Source organism: Chanos chanos, chromosome 5, assembly GCF_902362185.1.
Source record: "Chanos chanos chromosome 5, fChaCha1.1, whole genome shotgun sequence".
NCBI lineage: Eukaryota > Metazoa > Chordata > Actinopteri > Gonorynchiformes > Chanidae > Chanos > Chanos chanos.
Window position 1 is genome coordinate 45,981,986 of NC_044499.1, and position 20,455 is coordinate 46,002,440.

At 40.5% G+C, this 20,455-nt stretch overlaps 2 protein-coding genes across 2 annotated transcripts in view; one reads left to right on the forward strand and one right to left on the reverse strand.

Annotated features, from left to right (window-relative positions):
* Window positions 1–1,149: 1,149 nt before the first annotated feature.
* radil2b (Ras association and DIL domains 2b) lies at window positions 1,150–16,671 on the reverse strand. Its single transcript, XM_030775100.1, is given in 16 exon segments — window positions 1,150–1,243; window positions 1,422–1,561; window positions 1,951–2,022; window positions 2,202–2,594; window positions 2,737–2,918; window positions 3,240–3,384; window positions 5,069–5,241; window positions 5,367–5,586; window positions 9,740–9,852; window positions 10,000–10,190; window positions 10,301–10,338; window positions 10,440–11,153; window positions 12,932–13,299; window positions 13,774–14,006; window positions 15,057–15,368; window positions 16,535–16,671. Coding segments are annotated over 16 exon segments (3,525 nt in total).
* Window positions 16,672–19,922: 3,251 nt separating this feature from the next.
* Window positions 19,923–20,455, forward strand: part of abcc3 (ATP-binding cassette, sub-family C (CFTR/MRP), member 3) — a 35,129-nt gene continuing 34,596 nt past the window's right edge. The window contains exon 1 of the mRNA XM_030773231.1: window positions 19,923–20,003. Within this exon, the coding sequence (XP_030629091.1) occupies window positions 19,968–20,003 (36 nt within the window). The 5' untranslated portion in view covers window positions 19,923–19,967. The remainder of the gene's footprint in view (window positions 20,004–20,455) is intronic.

The following is a 20,455-nucleotide window of genomic DNA, read 5'->3' on the forward strand; positions in this document are numbered from 1 at the left end:
TTTTTTCAGAAAGGAAATTCGCAGTGGTAAATTGGCACATTGGACAGCTCCTAGATGAAAGATGGAGTTTAGTCTAAGGGTAGTCTAAGCATGTGGTATCAGTACAAGCCTGTCATACGTAGGCTACATCCACATTAAACATGCAACTGTCAAATGTCTGTGAGGCATAACACTGCTTTACAATGTAAATATGAAATGTGAACAGAGTGTTCAAAGTTTGTGATAAGTGATACATTGTTGTAAACTGAATTACTAAAAGTATACTGTGCCTATTCATTTGTGCCATTAAAATGCAGAAAAAACAGAACTGAACTTAGTAGTCAGATATGAGTCATTTGGTTTTCGAAAATTCAGGAATTCCAAACTCCAACCTTCCCAGGAAGACATTAGGGGATTTTTAGGCCAAATCTGGCCTATTTTAAAAAAATATGAAACTTGATTAGTTAATCACAGATGTTGTATTGTACATCTATCAATAAATATGCATTCATTTGCCTTGAGTTTGACAATTTACATATATTTTTCATATATATGATCAGTGCTTCATTTGCAAATCCCAGAACGCAGAGAGGGTGCTGTTTCGGCGGGTAAGGGGAGAGAAAAGGTCATGGTACGTTCTATTTACAACCACGAAAAGCAAGCAGGCTAAGAACTCGAACTAAGTGACGTGTTCTGTCTGTCTGTCTGTCTATCGATCTCCTCTGCACCATTTCAGTACTATCACAGCACAGTTCCCACAAACAACAAACAGCGCTGTGAACAAACAAGCGATTTACAAGAAACTACAATGGGAAATAAAAGAATGAGAGAACAGATAACCTTAAATATTACACAACATTTATTTACAGATTTTGATTGTGACGAAGGAGGTGCCGGATCCAATCAAATAGGTGCCGGTCTCAATCTGGGAGGTCCCGGATTCTGTTCTGGCAGGATCCGACACAAATTAAACTTCTGTACGTCACATGAATGACACTCTTAACACATCCAACTGTGCTGAGACAAAAAAGCAAACCTGAACAAAGTAACACAAAGAAACCAATTCAGGTTAAAAAAAAAAAACGAGGGGTCTGTTGTGATGCTAAAAGGATAAAATTCATAATTAATAGGTGAAAAGTGCACCTATGGGTCTCAAGTGAAGTTTAGGACTCAGAGGTTTGGCATCATGTCCTTGCTTGTGCATTTAGACCTAGCAACCAATAACCGAGGCCTGTCTCCTGATTTCTGAATGATTTCTCTGCCGCTAAAAGGTAAAAAAAAAAAAAAAAAAAGAAGAAATTATTAGCCTTACCATGCATGTGCACAAAGTTGTATTGACCACATACTGTACAGCTCCTCATACTGAATATCTTTTTATTATCTTTTTACTATATGTGTCCTTCTATGTTTAAGGGTAATATGACAAACTCTTGTCCACTCACATATGGTAGTCGACATTCACCAAGCTGAGTCCATTGACTGCTAGTATACGATCACTTGGACTCAGTCTGCTGCACATCGCTGCAGGAGACTCAGGTATTACTGACTTGATGTAAATGCCGCTTATTTTAAGTGGCGTTTCCTGTAAACCAGCAAAAAATGTTAGTTCAGCTGATGAAAACCACCTTCCCTGCCAGTTCACTACTAAAGTAAATGTGAATGGGAATTTTCTCCACTTTGACCACATGGAGGCGCTGTCTGACTAAAACACTATTGTAGGTCATGGACAGTCTTATTCAAAAGATAGAGTTCACACATACACCTGAGTGTCTTAAACATTCACAAACAAATTTTCAGTTGGGAGCGTTAAACACCATAGCATTATAGTGTGGAGTTTTAAAGGGTGTAATCAAAACTATTAAGTACAAAGGGTTAGAAAAGTGATATAACTATATATCAAGATATCACAAAATCATTAGATTTAAAAGAGAGACCAGACCTTCTGCTCCAATAATCAATTGACACACTTACCGCTCCATTTACAAGAGCCAAGCCTAGTCCATTTCTCCCCCTCTGTAATTCCACTGTGAACACCTCTTCTCCCTTGTCCTCCTCACTCTTCCCTAAAGGTCCAGACACCACACAAACCACAGACTGTAAAAGCCTGAAAATATCTTTTGGTGTAGAAGGTCTTATACAGTATTCTCAACTTTAAGTGCTGAAGGCTAAGACAACATATGAAATGATAAGCAAACACACATAGACTTATATTAGACATTAACTGGAAGCTCAAGTCAACCGCTATCACCTTCCTCTTGCTTGAATGTATCCAGGCTGTTGCCAACATGATGGTGCTGAGCACCAAGCTTTTGTTGGTCCGACTCTGAGTCCAGTAACTCCATACTTTGCGGTGTATTTGGGGGGGTGAGCAAACACGAAGGGTCCAAGGCTGAGCGCTTAGGACCACTGTAGTCTGGCTCTTTCTTCTGAAGTTCAAGACTCCTAAGCTTTTGGGCCAGGATGGCTTCACAGGAGCCCAGACCACTTGTTCCGACAGAACATGATGAGTCAGCGTCTTGAGGCAAAACAATCTCTGTGTGACTCAGTTCCAATTGTGCTTTTGGGAGAACTTCTATTTTGGTGAGTTTGGCTTCCATTGGCATTGGAGAGTCTAGCTGCAAAGCAATGGACAGACACAGCATTGCCTGTGGATTTGTTTTTCTTTGAAATGATGAGATGCAAAAAATTACAGTAACTGCCATGAACTCCCATCAACACCCATGAAACACTCATTACATAGGTAGAGTAGATGTTTACCTGAGGAGGTTCCGCCATGTTTACTTCTGACTCGGTAACAGAGAGGCTTTTGATAAACTCCTGAAGCCTGAAGAGCTCAGTTAGTAAACTAGCTTCATTGATAGGCCTCTTCAGTTCCAGAAAAAAACCGTTAAGGGGCAGGTTAAGGGGAGGATGGTTGTCGAAACTCTCCAAGATGTCACCTGTAGATAAGTGTTGGGGAAAACTCGGAAAAATTACACCGCGTCTTAATTAATTAAAAAAAAAAAGTTATAAAGATAAAAGTTATGCACAGCGTATGTTTATGTTCACAGCATGGACAGTACCATTTGAAAATCTGTTGCGACACTGTGAGAGCAAGCTTGAATTTCTCATAATTGTTTGTACATTGTTGTCTGTCAGTTCTGCAGATGACTCACATCTCAAAGATAAACAAAATGCAAAAAGGAGAACGGCAGAAGAGACCAAAATTTGGGATTCCCTTGCTTTCAGGGAAAACGTCTCACGACTGTGAAAATACTTACTGGTTCTGAGGGCGGCGCTGGCTTCATCAGTGGATGGAGTCCAGGCAGAGGGGCATGAACGCCGTGGGTTGTACTCTCTCAACATGTGGTGTAGCTGAGCTGGGTTCAACAAGGCAAACTCAGTCCTTAAGGAGCCCCAGGATGCCTGCAACAACCAGAAAACTCTTTTCATTTCAAGAACTTTCCAGCACAATACCATGAGCGTCGTTCAGAGACGGCTGTCTCAATCTGCTGAGCGTCAATCTGTATCACCGTTTACTGATGTCCAGTTCACCTCAGATGAACATACTTAGTTACATTTTAGTAGCTAGATCTGTTCGTGTCATTTTATGGATGGTAACGCTGATATTCAGTTGTAGTAAGGGTATACTAAAATGTGGTGTCTTGTAAAAAGAAGAAAAAAAGAGAAAATGTTTGAAAATGTTATGTTCTTTTCAGATTTGTACAACTGATTTTTTAGAAATATTTATTTAAAAATACATGTGGCAACACTTTCCTTAAGGCAGTAGATTAATAATTAAAGCATTTTTCCATATTTTCACTTTCAGTATTTCCAAGGCCTGGTTCATTCACATTAACAGATAGCGAACCTTAATATGACCTGTTTTTGTTGGAGATGATTTACCGCTTGCTATTAACTACCTATTACTCACACTGAAATAACGGAATGAGGGTAGCAACAGGAAACATGCAAGTGGGAAAGCAGGACTGGAAATGTTCTGTTCCAGGAATCATATACGTCACTGAAAGTCATGTCACTGAAGCGGAAATTAGTGGTACAGCTGGGCCAACATTCAGTTCTGTCTCTGTTATCGGAATAAAATGCTCTTATCAGAAAATGAAGCTCTCAATACCCAGATGTTTCTACATTGTGGATGTTGGAAAGTGTAGCACTTCACCGGTGTACAAGTTTACACAGATTTGTTTTTGCAGTGCTTAAAATGGGTTAGTGACACGAGATGCTGAGTGTAAATTGTTGGTTTTGTGAGAAAACCTCAACAGGTTCTCACGAGTAAAGCACATTTCTTCTCACACCCAGTGAAAAATATTTTGAAAGCATCCTGGGAACATACGTTTATGCTGGGTCTTGTATACTGACAGACCCAGTCTCATAATGTTTGGGGTTTTTTTTTGTTTGTTTGTTTTTTCTAATGAGCTTCATCTTCATGAATTTGCTTTCTTAAATAAAAATGGCGTAATTTTGAATTCGCACACCTCGTAAGAATGTGGCAGGAGAATGCTAACACCACACAGAATGTGGACATGAAGTACAGCACTTGAACACAGCACAATACTATCGTCATCTTTATCCAGTGTTCATGAAAGAATCTTTGTATTCACAAGTCCTAATCCTTTAATAAGTAATACTTCCTGTTAATTATTGCCGAAAAAACAGAATGACGTCTACAGAGATAATACTGAAAGAAGGTCTGTGTAAACAGGGTGAGAAAAACGCAGAAAAGTGATGGGCAAACGGTGTAAAAAAAATGAGGTTTTCAGTAGGATCAAACCTACTGCATTGTTTTATGGGTAGATGCTTTTCTGTTAACATAACAGAGCATTTATGATACCATCTGATACACATAAAAGCCCATTCCTGCTCAAACATTCAACTGTGTTATGTAGATATAAATTTCCTGTAAAATTAGAAGTAGCTGTTCAAAGTACATGCCACTGATGTAACGCTTCAAAGTAGAAAAAAAGTTATTTGAACTTGGTGGCAAATTAGAGGGCCCAGTCTGCAAATGAGGTGCAAAAAACAGTATCAGCACTCAAAGAGAAGACATCACAAAAGACCATCCGAATGAGTCTGCAAAAGTATTTCTGACCTGTAACAGGTTTTCTTTAGGCATGGCCAGCAAGTTGATGGCAGAGGAGAGTTTGAGGAGGAATCCTTGCGCAATATCTCCGAGACCTGCACCATGTGACCAGTCCATCAGTAGGTCTAAATTAGCCCTGATCTGAACCCCACGAGACCAGTGGAAAAAGGTCCCTCCTGAACCTTTCAAAAAATAAAATTTAAAAGAAGGTAATTATAAAACAGTGCGACAAACACATATGGTCAAGCGCATAAACAGAGGAATTTATGATGTATTTATCTCAAACAATCATGACTATTTTATGTACCTCTTTCCATAAGCAGATTGAAGAGAAAAGCATTGATGAAGAAGAAGAGATAGGTGAAAAGTTGCATGGAAGCGTCCGGGTGTACATGACAATCTTTGAGCAGTTGCAGCGTCTCTTTAAATATGTCCAGGACAATGCCAACATCCTCTGGGACCTGCAGCTGACCACTCTCTGAGAAAGGGTTACTGTCCAACAGGCCTGGAAGCACAGGGTACAGGATCTAAAGGAGGAAGAGGTTGCACTTTACAGACATGAAAAGTCACACATAAAGAGAGAAATCACAAGAGAGCCCTCATTCTGTTAAGCCTCTGTTTGCGAAAAACTTAAAGGCAAAGGATTTGTTCTATATTCATTCACACCATAGCAATGAAGTGAAGGTTGTTACTATGGTAATAACTACTGCTCTTCAGTGCATAAGGTACTCTTTTTCACCCCAGTGGCTAATTACACAATTATAATATAATGGCTGTGATTGGAGAACAAAGAAAAAAAAATCTAGAAAAATATGGTGGGTGAAGATATTAATAGATCGGTTACTTATGGTGAAAGTCACATACAGACCAACAGAAGATACTGTTGCGTTGGGCTATTGTTTGTTTCTAATCCTTATCAGCAAGCAAAGAAGGGATCTGTGGAGGTTTGTGTAGAAGTTCTTCCACTACTTTAGAGGAAACAGACTCTTCTCCAGGGTCTAAAGATCATCCTGTCATGTTAGACTATCATTTCGCTCCAACGTTTTATAGGAATGTCTGTGATAAGATAACTTAGCACGAACCGCTATTCTCAAAAGAATCGGTTTCATGGCCAAAGCCACAAACAAAAACAAACGATGTTCTTTCTGTCAGTTTTTCCTTCACTCTTCTTTTTGCCAGCTTCTCCTTTCCCTCCGTCCACTCTTCCTTTACTTATAAGAGATCAAAAAAAAAGGAAAAAAAAAAAAAAAGAGAGAATCCTCAGAGAGGAACAGGATCGTTTGGAGAGCAGAGAGCTGCACATGCCCCATCAGACCAGTCAGTAATGGAGCGAAGAGAGACACAAGAGTTACTCTGTGCAAAGAGACCACAGTAAAGAGCTCTCTGTAGCCTCCGCTTTTTCCATCTCTTCCCCACTTTTTCCATCTCTTTATGCTCTATAGACTCAAGCTTGACAATGCCGGCTTTGTTGTGTCTAATTATACACAGACAGCTGCGTCCATACCGCATTTGGCACAATCAGCTCAAACCATCTTCTACATTTTCTTAAACATCTGAATATCTTGACAGTAAACAGGGTCTTGGAAACTGTAAGCCTGCTTACAAAAAAAAAAAAAAATCATACTGTAATTAACAAGAATTGTTCATAGTAGAAAGTATTGAGCACTAAAGATAGTTCAGTTTCTCAAGATCTCAAACACAGAAGGGGTGTACGTCAAAACTACATAAGATTCTAGAAGGACTACACCACTTCATAGCCAGTTTGATTACTTGTACGTGATGCCAAATGTAAAAAGCAATGTGTTACAGGCTCCTTATTCTTAATACTCATTAATTCTGAAAACAGTGTTAGGTGAGCAACATGTGTATGGTAGTGGACCAATAAGACACCCATTTTAAAAGCCTAACAGCAGCTGTTTCCCCTTTAGTCAGATTGTGCAGTGTAAAATGTCCCCAACGCAAACAAAGTGCTCAATTTCTGTTATTTTTGACATTGAAAAATCATTTGGTCATTGTGGAATCCATGTTTACTTTTCATTGCAATGTTCTATTGCAAATATTGACCATATTTAAAAGAAAATTGGCACTGCACAGACACAGTTAAGAATATTTTGCTTAATCGCTGTGAAAAGGCAACACACTTCGTTTAGCAGGAAAACCAACTGCAACTCTAACTCTAAACACCCTTTCCATACTGCTTCAGTTAGAAAACAGTCAGGGGCATATGCTATTATGAACCACAGGAGACAGACTCACAAAATTCAAAGGGTGGAATGCTTTGCTTTGCTGTTTTATAATCTAGTCAGTGCTACCTACAATGTTTTTCAAGCTACAATTACCACTTCTGCTCAAGAGAAAGAATGAAAGAGCAACATAACCAAGGCTTAATATATGCTTTCACAGACAAGCAGTTGGAGACGCTTGTATTTATCTAAACCTGTTTTAAATGTGACTTGTCTTATTTTAATGTAAATTTTGGAAAACAAAAACCTGTTGATTTGGTCTCCATCACGAAATGTGATATAATATTTCAACGTAGCAAAGCATGCAGAAATCAGCCCAGATGTCAGTAAAGAACTATTTGCAACACCTAATCTTTACAATACCTCAACTTCTGATAAATAGTCTGAAGATGGATATATACAGACCTATCCATGTTTATTTTCCAAGAGAAAAGCCCAGGTACGTTGTAGATAATATAAACCAAAAAAGTGTGCTGTACCCACACAAACAGTCCTTTCTCATAACAGATAATCTCTCAACACAATAATGAACTGACATTTTCCAGACAAGAAAGGCCTCAAGGAATTTCACACGCAGAAAATGGATGAATCCTAAACCTAGGCTGTTCAGAAATGTTCCGCCTGAACGGAAAGGTTAGAAGCAAGGGATGGGCACAAGAGGGAATAAGGAGTTCTGTCTGTTTCTGTGTGTAGGTCTCAGACTGACATTTGTGCAAGGATCCCAGTGAACATCTGTCCCTCTGTCTGCATGCTTATGATATTCGTGAGTAAAATATCCAGCATTTTCATTAGTGTCCTTAATTGTTATTTGAACGGTCAAAACACAGGAGCAGACTAAGTTTAAGTCCTTCATTCACATAGCTCAGACTGAGAGTTAAGGATAATTCTTTGCTGGGAGTGGAGTTGTGGGCTGAATCCATCACCTCCCCCCAGCTGGATCAAATTCCTAACATTCTTACATCCAGCATGACTGTCAGAGTTACCACAAGAGATTGTCCCAGGCCATGGCCAAAAGACAGAAAAAAGGTTGATGAAGACAGACGGCGTTATCCCGACATCATGGTTCATCTGAATTAGGTAAGAACACTGAAGCACCACCACGAAAGAATATGAGATCATTTATGCTATCACAGATCCATAAATAATGACTTCTTTTGTTAGAGCCAGCACACTGCAATGCAATGACAGACCGAGCTGAGCACTCGTCCAATTACCCCCAAAGCTATTTTGAAAATAATATGCGGAAATAGTAAAAGATTAAGCATCCACGGGTTTTTGAATAAGTCTGCGGAGGGCTGTTATCAGATACTAGTTTTCTTTCCACTGAGCTGAAGGGAAACTGTGATAAGAGTCAGCCACGATTCAGCCAAACTGGAACAGCCAAATTCACTGAGGACTGAGGCTGTGAGTCCAAGCCCGATTTGGCTCTGGTCCCTTCGGATTAATAAGACAGCGATGGCCAAAATTACACATATTCGGAACTATGTTTCTTATTTAGCCAAAATGCAATCACGCATATTTGTGCTGACGCCCCTGTGAAATGCTCAGGTTTTTTTTACCAAAAAAACAAAAAAAACTGTGGATCTGACCTAAGGTCACTAGATAGACTTGCCTTAAACATTTCCCTCCTACACAGAAAAAGATGAGTTACAACGCATGGATTCTTTGTCAAAACTAGTAAATCCTGTACGAAGTGAATTGATCACAATAACAAATAATATAAATTTACTATAATAAAATAGAAATTTACTAGGTACTTTCAGTATTTATGCATATTTACATTTTATACGAACTTTAGAGAAAGAAATCCTCTCAGCCATTGAACAAAAAAATCTTTTGGTGAATTTCTTTCTGTTGACTATGAAATTCCTTCATTATGCAATCACATACTTTTTCTTGTTATTTTTAGGTTATTGATTATAATCAATCTAAGCTCAAATTCCAACATCTTCCATGGAGACAATTAACAAAGGAATCTGGCATCTGGAAATACTTCAGATCCACAGTGCTGAGTTCTTAATGACAGGACACGTACACTGAGCAAACATTGTGCATATTTTCCAAGACCCACAGTGCCAATGCTATTTGGTAACAGCTTACCTATTTGGCCATGGTCACACTGATAAAGACTCATTCATGATAACATTACTAAGATTCTGTTCATTCATACGCCGTTCAAAAAATAGGCTCTCAGGCTGGGTCTGGTCTCTGATTATTTTTCTTGCTCTGTTTAAATAACTAAACAAAATCAGTGGCTCTATTTGGTCAATTACGCTTTGAAACTCCTATAAGACATTTCTCAGTTTCCCCCGTAGTGTCTCGCATTGAACCTGAAATCAGAAACCTTAAAGAAATCAGAGGTGAGTTACACTACCAGCTTTGACCAGGCAAGTTCAGAAGCTGAATTCTTATCCAGATAGTACGGTGAAATACTGACCTTGGTGAGGTAATAAACACATTGTTGGAAGGTAAACATAATGACCTCCTCCAGGACAGTCATGGCTTCTTCACTGGCTGATCGAATAGAAGACAAGCGCAACTCCAGCACAGCTGACATTGCACAAAATAAGAACAGAACAGGAAACACAATCACTGTCCGGTGTCTCTGACAAGGCATTAACATTTTGGTAATATTTTGTGATTTGAATGTTGGTTGGTCAGAGAAACACAGGGGTTAAAATTAGAGCTAACACTTACCCATACAGTCTTCCTCCTCTTCCTCTTCCTCTTGGGAGATTCCATGAAGCAGAAGAGGCACCTCCTGTTGTATAAAATGAAGTAGTTCAATGGAGTTAGCCATCCACAGGACCAAAGGCTGCAGGCCAGGGATCAACTTCTCCATCGTCAGTGGTTGCAGCCCTTCTGTGTCCATGCTACCGTCATTGGCACTGTATCAAAAGGAGAAATGCTTCAGAAAAATACTGTCATTCGAATCCCTGGGAAAATGAATCCAGCGATTCCAATAACTGTAATGACATTATATAGAAATTTCTCTTACATTTCAGGCTGAATAGCTGCAAGCTCCTTAGCCTTTTCCTGTGTTTGAAAGGAAGCAGAACTCATCAAAAACATCATAAAAAGAGACAGCCGGCCATAAGACAAGATTACAATAACATATAAAACGCAATAAGACTTACCCATACAGCTATCTGAACGTCATTAGCCGCATTTAAAATAAGTCGCCGAAGGTCAGCTGTTTGGAAATGCGTGACAGACCGCTGAAGACATAAACACAGCAGAAAAGACGTTGTCAGACTGTGCGCTTCATGGCGCTGGTTCTCCATGGTAAAGATATTCTTCAGGACCTCTGGCTCATATTCCGGATCATACACTACGATGAGCTCTCTCCCCTCACTGTCTCTGAGACAGGGCAAGGCTTTTCCCAAAGCACAGGTCTCCCCTGGGGTCTCAGACAGAGATAAGACACATGTTTTACAGAGCGAAGGTCTCCTGTGAGAACCAGACCTCACAGTGAGGCAGGGTACGGACACAGCTGGAGAGGCCTCCATCGCTGAAGCAGTGGGATCTTTGAACATAAAAAGGTAGTGGTCGCCCAAGCCTATAATATCCCCAGACTGCAGCTCAGCCTCCTGGCTGATGGTAACTCCATTCTTTCTGACCAAGGCACCATGATAGGGTTCCAGTACTGTAATGCAACCTCCTCTCCTACTGCTTTGTCCCTGCTCAGAGCTTGGTCTGACGTCCAGGCGCCACACGCAACAGTGTTGGAGCAGAATATCATCAGCCCAGAGCAGTACATCAGAGGCCTTTGACTCATTCTGCCTGTGGGTTTGCTCGTCGCAGCGGCCGAACACCGTATTCTTCCCATTCAATGGATAAATGACAAAATCCTGGAGGGGGTAAACACAGAGAATAGAGAATTGTTTTTCTTTCTGTGAGAAACATAATGTAGACTGAAAATAAAGTGAGGAACAGTGACAGACTGAGAAAACCTGGGACCAAACCTGGGACACAAACACGACCGTACACATTCATGTCATGTCTCTGTCGGTAGCTGTATAAATAAGATATTAAAAGCTTAAAGAATAACGTCCACAGTTTCAGCATTGTTTCTGTTTAATCACTTTTAAACAGTTTAAGTTATTAGGTGTGATTATTTGTAGCTGGGCAAGCACACAAACACCTCAGTTATTGTTGATAACTGGCATTTGAAGTCGGCACTGCTTACCGTTATAAAAAAATTTCATTGTTGTGTACAGCTCGCAAACCAGCAAAAACTTATGCCACTAATAAGCCCCATTCTTACTGCCAAGTGGTCAACTACCGAATTAAAATATTTCAAATAAATGAAATAGCATGTTGAAATATGAGTATTTTTCTGTGTTCTATAGTGTATGATATTCCTGAAAATGGAGAATCATAAATCAGTCAGACATTGTAACGGTCCACTCATGCGCTGTTGGCGAGTGTGTGGTGGGCATTCAGAGATCAAATGAAATAGCTGGAATTTTGATAATGAGGCCACAGTGGCCATCCACAATAGCTGGAGCACTCATTAGAGACCAGTCTAAACAGAGTTAGAAAAAACAGTTAAGTGAGGAAAAGACCTGGCCATTTTAGTGATACCATTCATTTTACTCCTCATGAGAAGCCTAAAGTTTATACAGTGCTTTTAAAACAAGAAGAATCAAATCACAAGTACAGACTCCGTGGGGCCTCTCATGAGCATGTTAACCTCACACTATGACACACGTCTGTTGTCGACGAATGTTATTAAGTTAAGCTGGCAAAGAATCCCACAGGGACCACATTTTAGGTACTTAGGAGTGGCCCGGTCACTGTTGTCTCATGCATCTCGTACATGTGTGTGTGTGTGCATGTGTCTGTGTGTGTATGTGTGTGGTAGTTACTCAGTGGGCAAAACTAATCTGTCAGGAAATGTGTCCACCCATTGGTTACTCTGCTCTGGACACACTACTTCCTGCCCTGTGTTTACATGCAGTGTGTTTTTGCTCACACTGCCATTTTTCAGGGGATTTTCCTCTCTGTTTGGCACTTAGCTTCTCTGTTATTTTCCGCAGGGAATGAGGGGGACAGAGAAATCATAGATTGTTCCATAGTACCACAACATCACACTGTTAGTATTGTCTCCACAGGGTATGAGGGACCAAATAGAGGAAAAATTTGAAGTCAGACAACATGATCCATTGCACAGTACCATATATATTACAAGAGAACATTTTTTGTTATAACTTACGTCCATATAGCATGACTACCATACGATTCAACCGTGCTGCTTTTGTGATGTGGAATGTGCTCACACAACAGAAATACTGCACACACATTCCTTGTGGTGCAAGAAGCAGACTTCGGGGGAAAAAAAAAACAAAAAAAAAAAACACACCACTGTGTGTTCTCTACAAGGAGTGTGTGTGTGGAGGTGGTGGGGGGGGGGGGGGGGGGGGGGGGGGGGGGGGGGGGGGGGGGGGGGGGGGGGTGTGCCAAAATCGGAGATTGATAAAAATCTTGACACCACGAATTCCTGAAAACCAGTACAGCTTCCATCGGATGAGACAGAGGAGAATAAAAGCAAAAGAGCGAGAGGTAGACGTATAGCCGGGGGGGGGGGGGGGGGGGGGGGGGGGGGCGTGGGGGGGGGACGTCTTACCTGTCTGTAACTGTGGCCCTGAAGTAGCAGGAAATAGGGGAAGTCTAGGGGCGGGTGAATGGAATACTGTGTGGAGCTGTCGTCGCTACTCTCCGTCTCCTCCCTTTCGTTGGCAGGACAGTGGGCTGCTTTGTGGGCTTCTTCTGACTCGACGTCCTTCCCCTGCGATTGGACTTTGTAGTTGCGCCGAGCCTCACCGCAGCCCGACCCGCGAGGGCCTTGGCCCTCGGCCACGAGATTCATCTCGCTGAGGCTTCTCCACAAAGCCATCCCACAGTCCATCATGTCACCGTAGTCTCTCCTGTCCAAGAGAACCGACCTCCCTCGAGAGCGAATCTTCTGCAACTTACGCGCCTGAGCATTGATGCCTAATTTAAGAGAAACACGTGGACGTGACGATGGAGTTTGCATGTCTGTGTGAGTCAACTGGATGAGGTTTGAAAGCTGTTTCCGTGAATTCTCATTAACTAATGTTATGTGTTAAACGTTGTTTTGTTACAGCAATGACACACATGGAAAAAAAAAAAAAAAAGAAGAGAGAGAGAGCTACTGGAATAGAAGAGGGGACCTCCTAGCATAACTTCCCGCAGAAAGTGGCACCAGTAAGTGTGCCAAAGTTAACAAAAACACATGGGCCCACTGGGGAGAAAGAAAATGAAAACAGGGCCACTCATTTGGATGCAGAGACTAGAGATAAACATTCACAGGGTAGGTCTGACAGTTTTGTTTTGTTTTTGGACATCTACACTATCACGTCTCTCTCATGTTAACTGAGAGCAGGCTGGATTCAGGGAGCGCTTAGCTGTATGAATTTTTCTTTTTTTTTTTTTAATCAGACATACCGGCTGTCACCGTGTCCTTGTCTTTGGAACTCTTTTCTTCAACGCTGGTTCGTCGCTGAATCTCAAATCGCCGGGCATAGCCTTCTTTAGGTTTCCATAGCGACTGAAGCAGAAGAGGTTTCTCGTTGTCACCCACTACACGAAAACACTCAGTCCTCCACTGGTGGTCCTTAAAGCATCCTATCACATCACACAGAACAAAGGCATCTGCCTCCGCTTTGTTCAAACTGTACCTGAACAATCAAACACAACAAACACAGGTTAGCGAAACAGGCAATAAAACACATTCATGAATTATTCAACAATATCTGTTCAGCACCAGAGCTGAAGTCTGTGTTTGCATTTGATGCAGCTCGTTTAATGCCGCTTACGCTCACACAGCATCTTAAAAATGAAATCTGGCTTATTTAGAAAATACACAATAATTTACTTTTGAACTTAAACCATATACGTTTCTTTTCACATTAAATAGTATTCTCTGTCAAACATAAATCCGTTCCTGTTGTAATTTCTTGATTTATAAGAACTAGCAAATCACACAAGACACGCAGAAAAAACATCAATTTCCCCCTTTTTCTCATTTTTAAAACACCAAGCCTTAAACCCACAAAAACACCCTCCTATATTTGTGGTTATAAAATAAGTAAAGAATGAAAGAAATGTGGTCATGAGAAGAATAGACTCAACAACCTCACCAAAGAGAGGTTTCCATTCACACTGGAATTTAGTTCTACTTGAATTTCCCACGTCTCCAAAGCAAATGAAAATTTTGGCTGATGTACCTAGGCATAAAACTGTCACTGTGTATAATACAGGCAGACATATATAAGCACAGCCTTAAACTGAACATTACTGTGAACCTTTCAGTGTGATGAATAAAAAAAATCAGTTGTCTGTCGTGTTTGGTCTCAGATGGGCAATGTAAAAGTAGTGATCCTATACTGCTTTTCCTCTGATGTTCTTTTTCAGTATCCAAATCACATGCACATTCATTTGATTTGTGGAGCGGGTCTGGCAAATTTGTGTTTTACACAACACTTACTTATACATACATTCAATTCAGACAAAACAGATTTACAAAATCTAGAAACCTGCCAAACGGTCCAATGTGTTTTTTGCACCTTTTTTCATGGTGTAATTTAATGAAAATTTCAATTCACTTCAAACCAGTTAAATACTGCAGCCATTATGAAAATATTGATTGATTCTCTGGTGCATTAAGGCTAATAAAGAAAAAGTAAACAAGGCATCACATACAGTTGTCAGCATCAGGGTAACCTCACCTCTCAAGCGCCTCTTTGACCAACTCCTTGGCACTAGAGAGGGTGGTGGCCAGCACACTCTTGTAGTTGGCTCCTTCGCAGATCTCACTGCCAAAAATCTTCAGTATACCTGGTGCTGTGATGTGATTGGACAACTCCGATGGGTCCTCTGTCACCGCTTGCTGGTCTCCTGTGCAAGCCATTTCCCTGGTGCCTCCTGGCAGACTCCGGCTGAAGACAGCTGACAGACGGTGATTGTGCCAACGGATCTTGCTCTTGGCAGGTTGCCTAATGCCCACACTCTCTGCAGACTTGTCACTGGAAGAGCTAGATCTGCCCGGCGAAGACAAGAGAACCGTCCTCACTAAATGCTGAGATAAACTAGCAGTGTTGACCATTGACAAGCAAACCTTCAAATAACAACTCCTCAACCTCGTGAATCTTCATTTAGCTCCATGTGGAAGGCATGAAACTCTGGACGCCTTTACTTCAGTGATGTTATTCCAATCTGCACCAGAGACTCTTTTAATGAACGTGAGCCCGAAGAACTCAGACAAAGATGTGAAACTGCCCAAACTCTGTGCCTTGCACTGCTTTACCTCTGAATAAATCAATGAATAGTTTCCAGATTATAACTGATCCTATAATCTCCTTAGTTCAGTGGTACAAGAACTCTCTTTCAGCATTAACTGTTGCACCATCCTCATGAAAGACATTTTCTTTGGGACCACAGCAGGCATGTCATGGGGTTAGTGCAAGATTTGAACCACCAGAGGGTATGCATCGCATTCATACATTAAACTTCTACATTTCAAAATGAACTTCAGAGTGATCAGTGGAGGACCGAAATTTGGAGACACACACCCATAAACTTATCAGAATTATACATACTGAGGTCAGTTCAAATTAGCACCCCAGTGTAATAACTCTGTGACAATGACTGACATTTTAGTTCAGGTAAAGAGAGTTCTGTTTTGTGAAGTTTGGGTCCAAGAGTACAGTTAAACCAAACTTCAGCAGAGTATTGTATAAAAGGTAATAACTGTGTGATAAACACACAAAGTTTTACAATGCTACCTGATGCCCCCTGAAAAGTTAAGAATAAGTCACTGACATATTGCATTTGTAACTAAATGAATCGCTACAGAATCAGGGTATTCAGACACTGTCAATTCATGATACAACAACTTAATGAACCTGTTTGCATGTAAGTAACACCTGTAAAGAACATGGAGGGAGTAATTTTACAGCATTTTTACCTATAAGAAGTAAAATTTATTATACCTAAAAATATTCTCTACATAAGAGTATGTAGAGTATATGGTCATTAATATGGTATGTGCTGCATGCAGAGGAGAGAGAGAGAGAGAGAGAGAGAGAGAGAGAGTTTTTCTTTTGCAACATATTTAGAGCAGGTGAACGTCATGTTTTGTCCTATTTTACTTCCCATGATGAAGTCCTTAGTTTTTAATTTGTTCAGTTGTAAAATTGTCACTTACTGAACCGACCCATTGCTCTGTTTTCTCCCGACCTTGGAAAATCGTCTCTTCGATGCACCGACCGGTAGGCTGACAGATGAGGAGAGCGGTGTCTTGGATGTCCGTGGGCTTGAATGGCCGCTGTCTTCTGATATCATTATTTTTAGCAGTATCTGTTCAAATTCTAAAAAAAATATTTTTCTGAAACATGAAATCCTAATGACTCTACTTCAGTACCGTCTGTGTGTTCCACACCAGTAGCCCATACATCGCTTACTAAATAAAGGAACGAAGTAATAGTGCTTAATTAGACAGTTCGCCACCATACTGAGTTCATCATTACACTTAACATCGGACTATGTCACTTACTATCTGCAACAAGCATCCAACAGTGAAGACGAACTTTACGGGTTGCGAACTCATGTGAGGAATCTCATTGGTCGATGTTCTCAGTACGTTGACGGAGAGTTGCCATCGTCACATTTCAGACCAAGCATGTTGTATAGAGCACATTCATTTAGATGCGTCTGCACAGTTGAATAACTGACGGTGTTCTTATCTTTAAAGGTAAGACGTTGTGTGGAGTTTTGCGATGTTCTCTATAGCCAACATCTCTACACAGAGTGGACAAGTAATGTGATGAGGGTGGGGAAATAAGTTCTATGCTTAAAATGCACTTGAAAAAGAACTCATGAAAAATTTCACTTTCAGCATGAGACGTAGAAGTGTTAAGAAGGCCGTGTTTGACATTTACATGTGCTTATCTGTCTGAGTAACAGTTAAGAAACGACATAAAATATCGGCTAAGAAATTATTTCGCAACTTCTTCCTCTGTTCAAACAATAATGAATGGTATCCAGCTATTACATTTCGATTCCAGATGACCAGTTGTCTTTGGAAGGGTGCCTGTTTTCTTCATTTCATATTTCATCATTTTTATTTCATATTCCATATTTTAAAGATTTGCATAAAACCTTTATATATATATATATGTATATAAAAAGTCCAAATCTTTTCCCTATCCAGATGAGTCACTCGTATTTCAACATGTTCATTCATGTATGTTCATGAGTGATGATAAGTTTACCGTGGAAGTGAAGGAGGGGAGTGGTAGAAATGAATAGTACTGTAGAAGTTCTCTGCACAGCCCTTGGGTTTCCTGAGACAGTCCTCTCTGAGAAATTGTATTACTCCATCTTGTGGCCAGTATGTGGGCTCGCACAAATTGTGTTACAGTGTATATTGTATATTGTGTGAGCTTGTAGGTTGTATGGCACTACATCCTTTTCGGACGGAAGGTCTTAGAGTTAAAAGGTCTTGGTCCAGCTAAGTTCAGATGTAGTTGTCCTCGGCTACATTTGATGGCTAAATCTTTGATGTCAAACGGACGTCAAAAATTCTGTTTCGTTGCACTTTACCGTTGTGTACAACACAAAGATGGGGATATTGACAGAAAAGGGGAATATTCCTTTGGAATGTGCGTTCCCCTCCTCATAATAGGCAAGTTGTCTAATAACTTGCAATCAATCTAAGTCAGTTCTTGCATGTTGTGTTATTTAACGATGATGATGATGATGATGATGTGATTTTATGTGCAAAGTTTGAAATAGAGGTATGCCCCTCCCAGTTACGTGTAAACATATGTAGAGGAGATAGAAAAACTTACAGCTGAAACTCGCAGTTTCATAATTATAACTATGAATTGTCTGAAGATGTTTCAGCTCGCGACGTCCCAAAAATCGGTTACGAAACTAATAAATTAATGTGAGTAGAATAGCCTTTCGAGGGTGTTGTGTTTAACCGCTAGATGGCGTGTGGTGCTTTCCAAAATAAATAAATAAATAAATAAATAAACTGTGTGGGTGGGAGCGTGTCTCCAGTTTACAATGAAGAATTGTAATATACAGTCGAAAAAGACATCCTGGCGCTTACATTTGATCAAGTTCCTGCTAAAATTTGTTTTTATTCAAAATAGGTTTGGACACATTCCTGGCTTGCACCACCGTTTTAGAAGCACTCCCTGGGTCTAGGAAGTCAAAGTAATACATACAATCATATTAAATTGGTGCCACATCAGTCCTGCTCTCTTCGGCTAACTTAATAGTAGACACTTCATTTCACTGTCTGATTCAGTGCTTTCTTAAAATATGTAGGTGGACAGAACAAGCAATACACCACGTGACTAGTTAAAATTCATTTAAAAATTTTCTCCGTTCGTTATATTCACCTTTCTTTTGGATCATTCACTTTGTATTACATTGCAGTGTCATGCTTTCTTCCTGAAGATTTTACACACGGAATTAGATTACTGCTAATAATCCGTTCAGAGAAGTCTAATTGACGATTCAGCGTATGACTATCAAAACACAAATAGTTCAAACATTTTAAAACAAAACAAATAAAACGTGTAGAAGAGACTTGGCGTGGAGAAAATGGTAGGCCTAGATCTCAGAGACTCACTGCATAGCACCAGCTCAGGTCAGGCTGTTCCTGGAAACGAAGTAGATTTTAATACCTGTAATGAGATCTTCCTCAGCAGGGTAAATCTTATATACTGTCTGCTGAGTCTAGGACATCAACACCGCCTGAATCAGAACCCAGGAGATTAGAAATCCGCTCACTGATTATGAACCTAGGTACATTACAAATTAAATGATCTGGTGTTATTACAGAAGGCTGTGTACGTCTTTGCCTTCAATCCGTGCTGTAAACTAGAAAGTGAGAAGGAGTTCGATATTTCGATGGCTGGACTGTTTTATCTTATTTTGTTGTGCAAGAAAGTGTTGTCTGAAAGTAATACCGCAGCAGATTTGCATGATCATATTATGCCCACCTTGTGTGCTCACCTGCACCAGACCACCAAAAAAACTAATTCGTTGCCCTTTTGTTTGCAACAAAACTTCGCGTTTTAAGCTATGATATTGTTTTGTCATGATACACCTTACAATACAGAAAAGCGCGTACGACTAAAACATTTTTCATTTTTAAGAATGAATACTATCAGACTTTGTTTGCTTGCTCGTGATAACTGTGAGGATGCAAAGTCATCTCGTGTTTGTTCGCGTGTACGAGCGCGTGTGCATTTGCTCGCTTGTTTCGACATCTGTGTGTGTGTGTTTATGGAAATTGTTTCTATCTACAGGCGTCACTACAACTACAGACATAAGCCGAGCAATGGGCGGGCCCATGCCGTGTCTTGACAACCTCCAAATGACTTCTTTCCTTCTCACAACGACAGGGGGTACTTTTCAACGTCATACGCTCGAGACGTGGAGGAGGGCCAGGAACTTGGCACAACTATTAATCGAGATTAACTGTCTGTCCGTCAGCGTAGCTGAATTCATGTGTGAATGTGTATATGCGTGTCTGTATGTGCAAGAACAAAAGAGGAGAAAAGACTCGGAGACACATCCCTTCAATATAAGGAAGAGTTCCATTCAAGAGCAGGACCTCGATGGAGCATTTATGTGGACCAAAACTTAAATTCTGGGTAAGTCGATGGCAGGTTGGGGTTATGATGAGTTCATCGCAAGAATTTTTAAAAGAAGGCACTGTTATGTGACATGTCTTTCACATTTTAAACACGAAGACATGTAAAGCAGCCGTATTCCACCAGCTCGTTTGAAAGCTATGGAATGTACTGTGGGGTTACTGTTCGCTACCGCTTTTGGTAGTACCCTTTTTGAACAAAAATTGCGTCCGCACGACAGCCTCGTTGAGTGAGGACTTGTGTAAAATAGTAAGTATATCGTGATTTAGTGTCGACAGTTCAGGGAACAGTAAAAAACAGAAGTCGACCGAGCATCATTGTTTCTCTCCTACATTGGTTTGCATTGAGTCGTGCTGCTCCCTGATGTTTCACGACTACAGTCCGAGCCTTATAAAACAATGACAGGGTAACTTTGGGATGTTGTTCTTCCGTTCCTGTTTGACTTTGTGGTC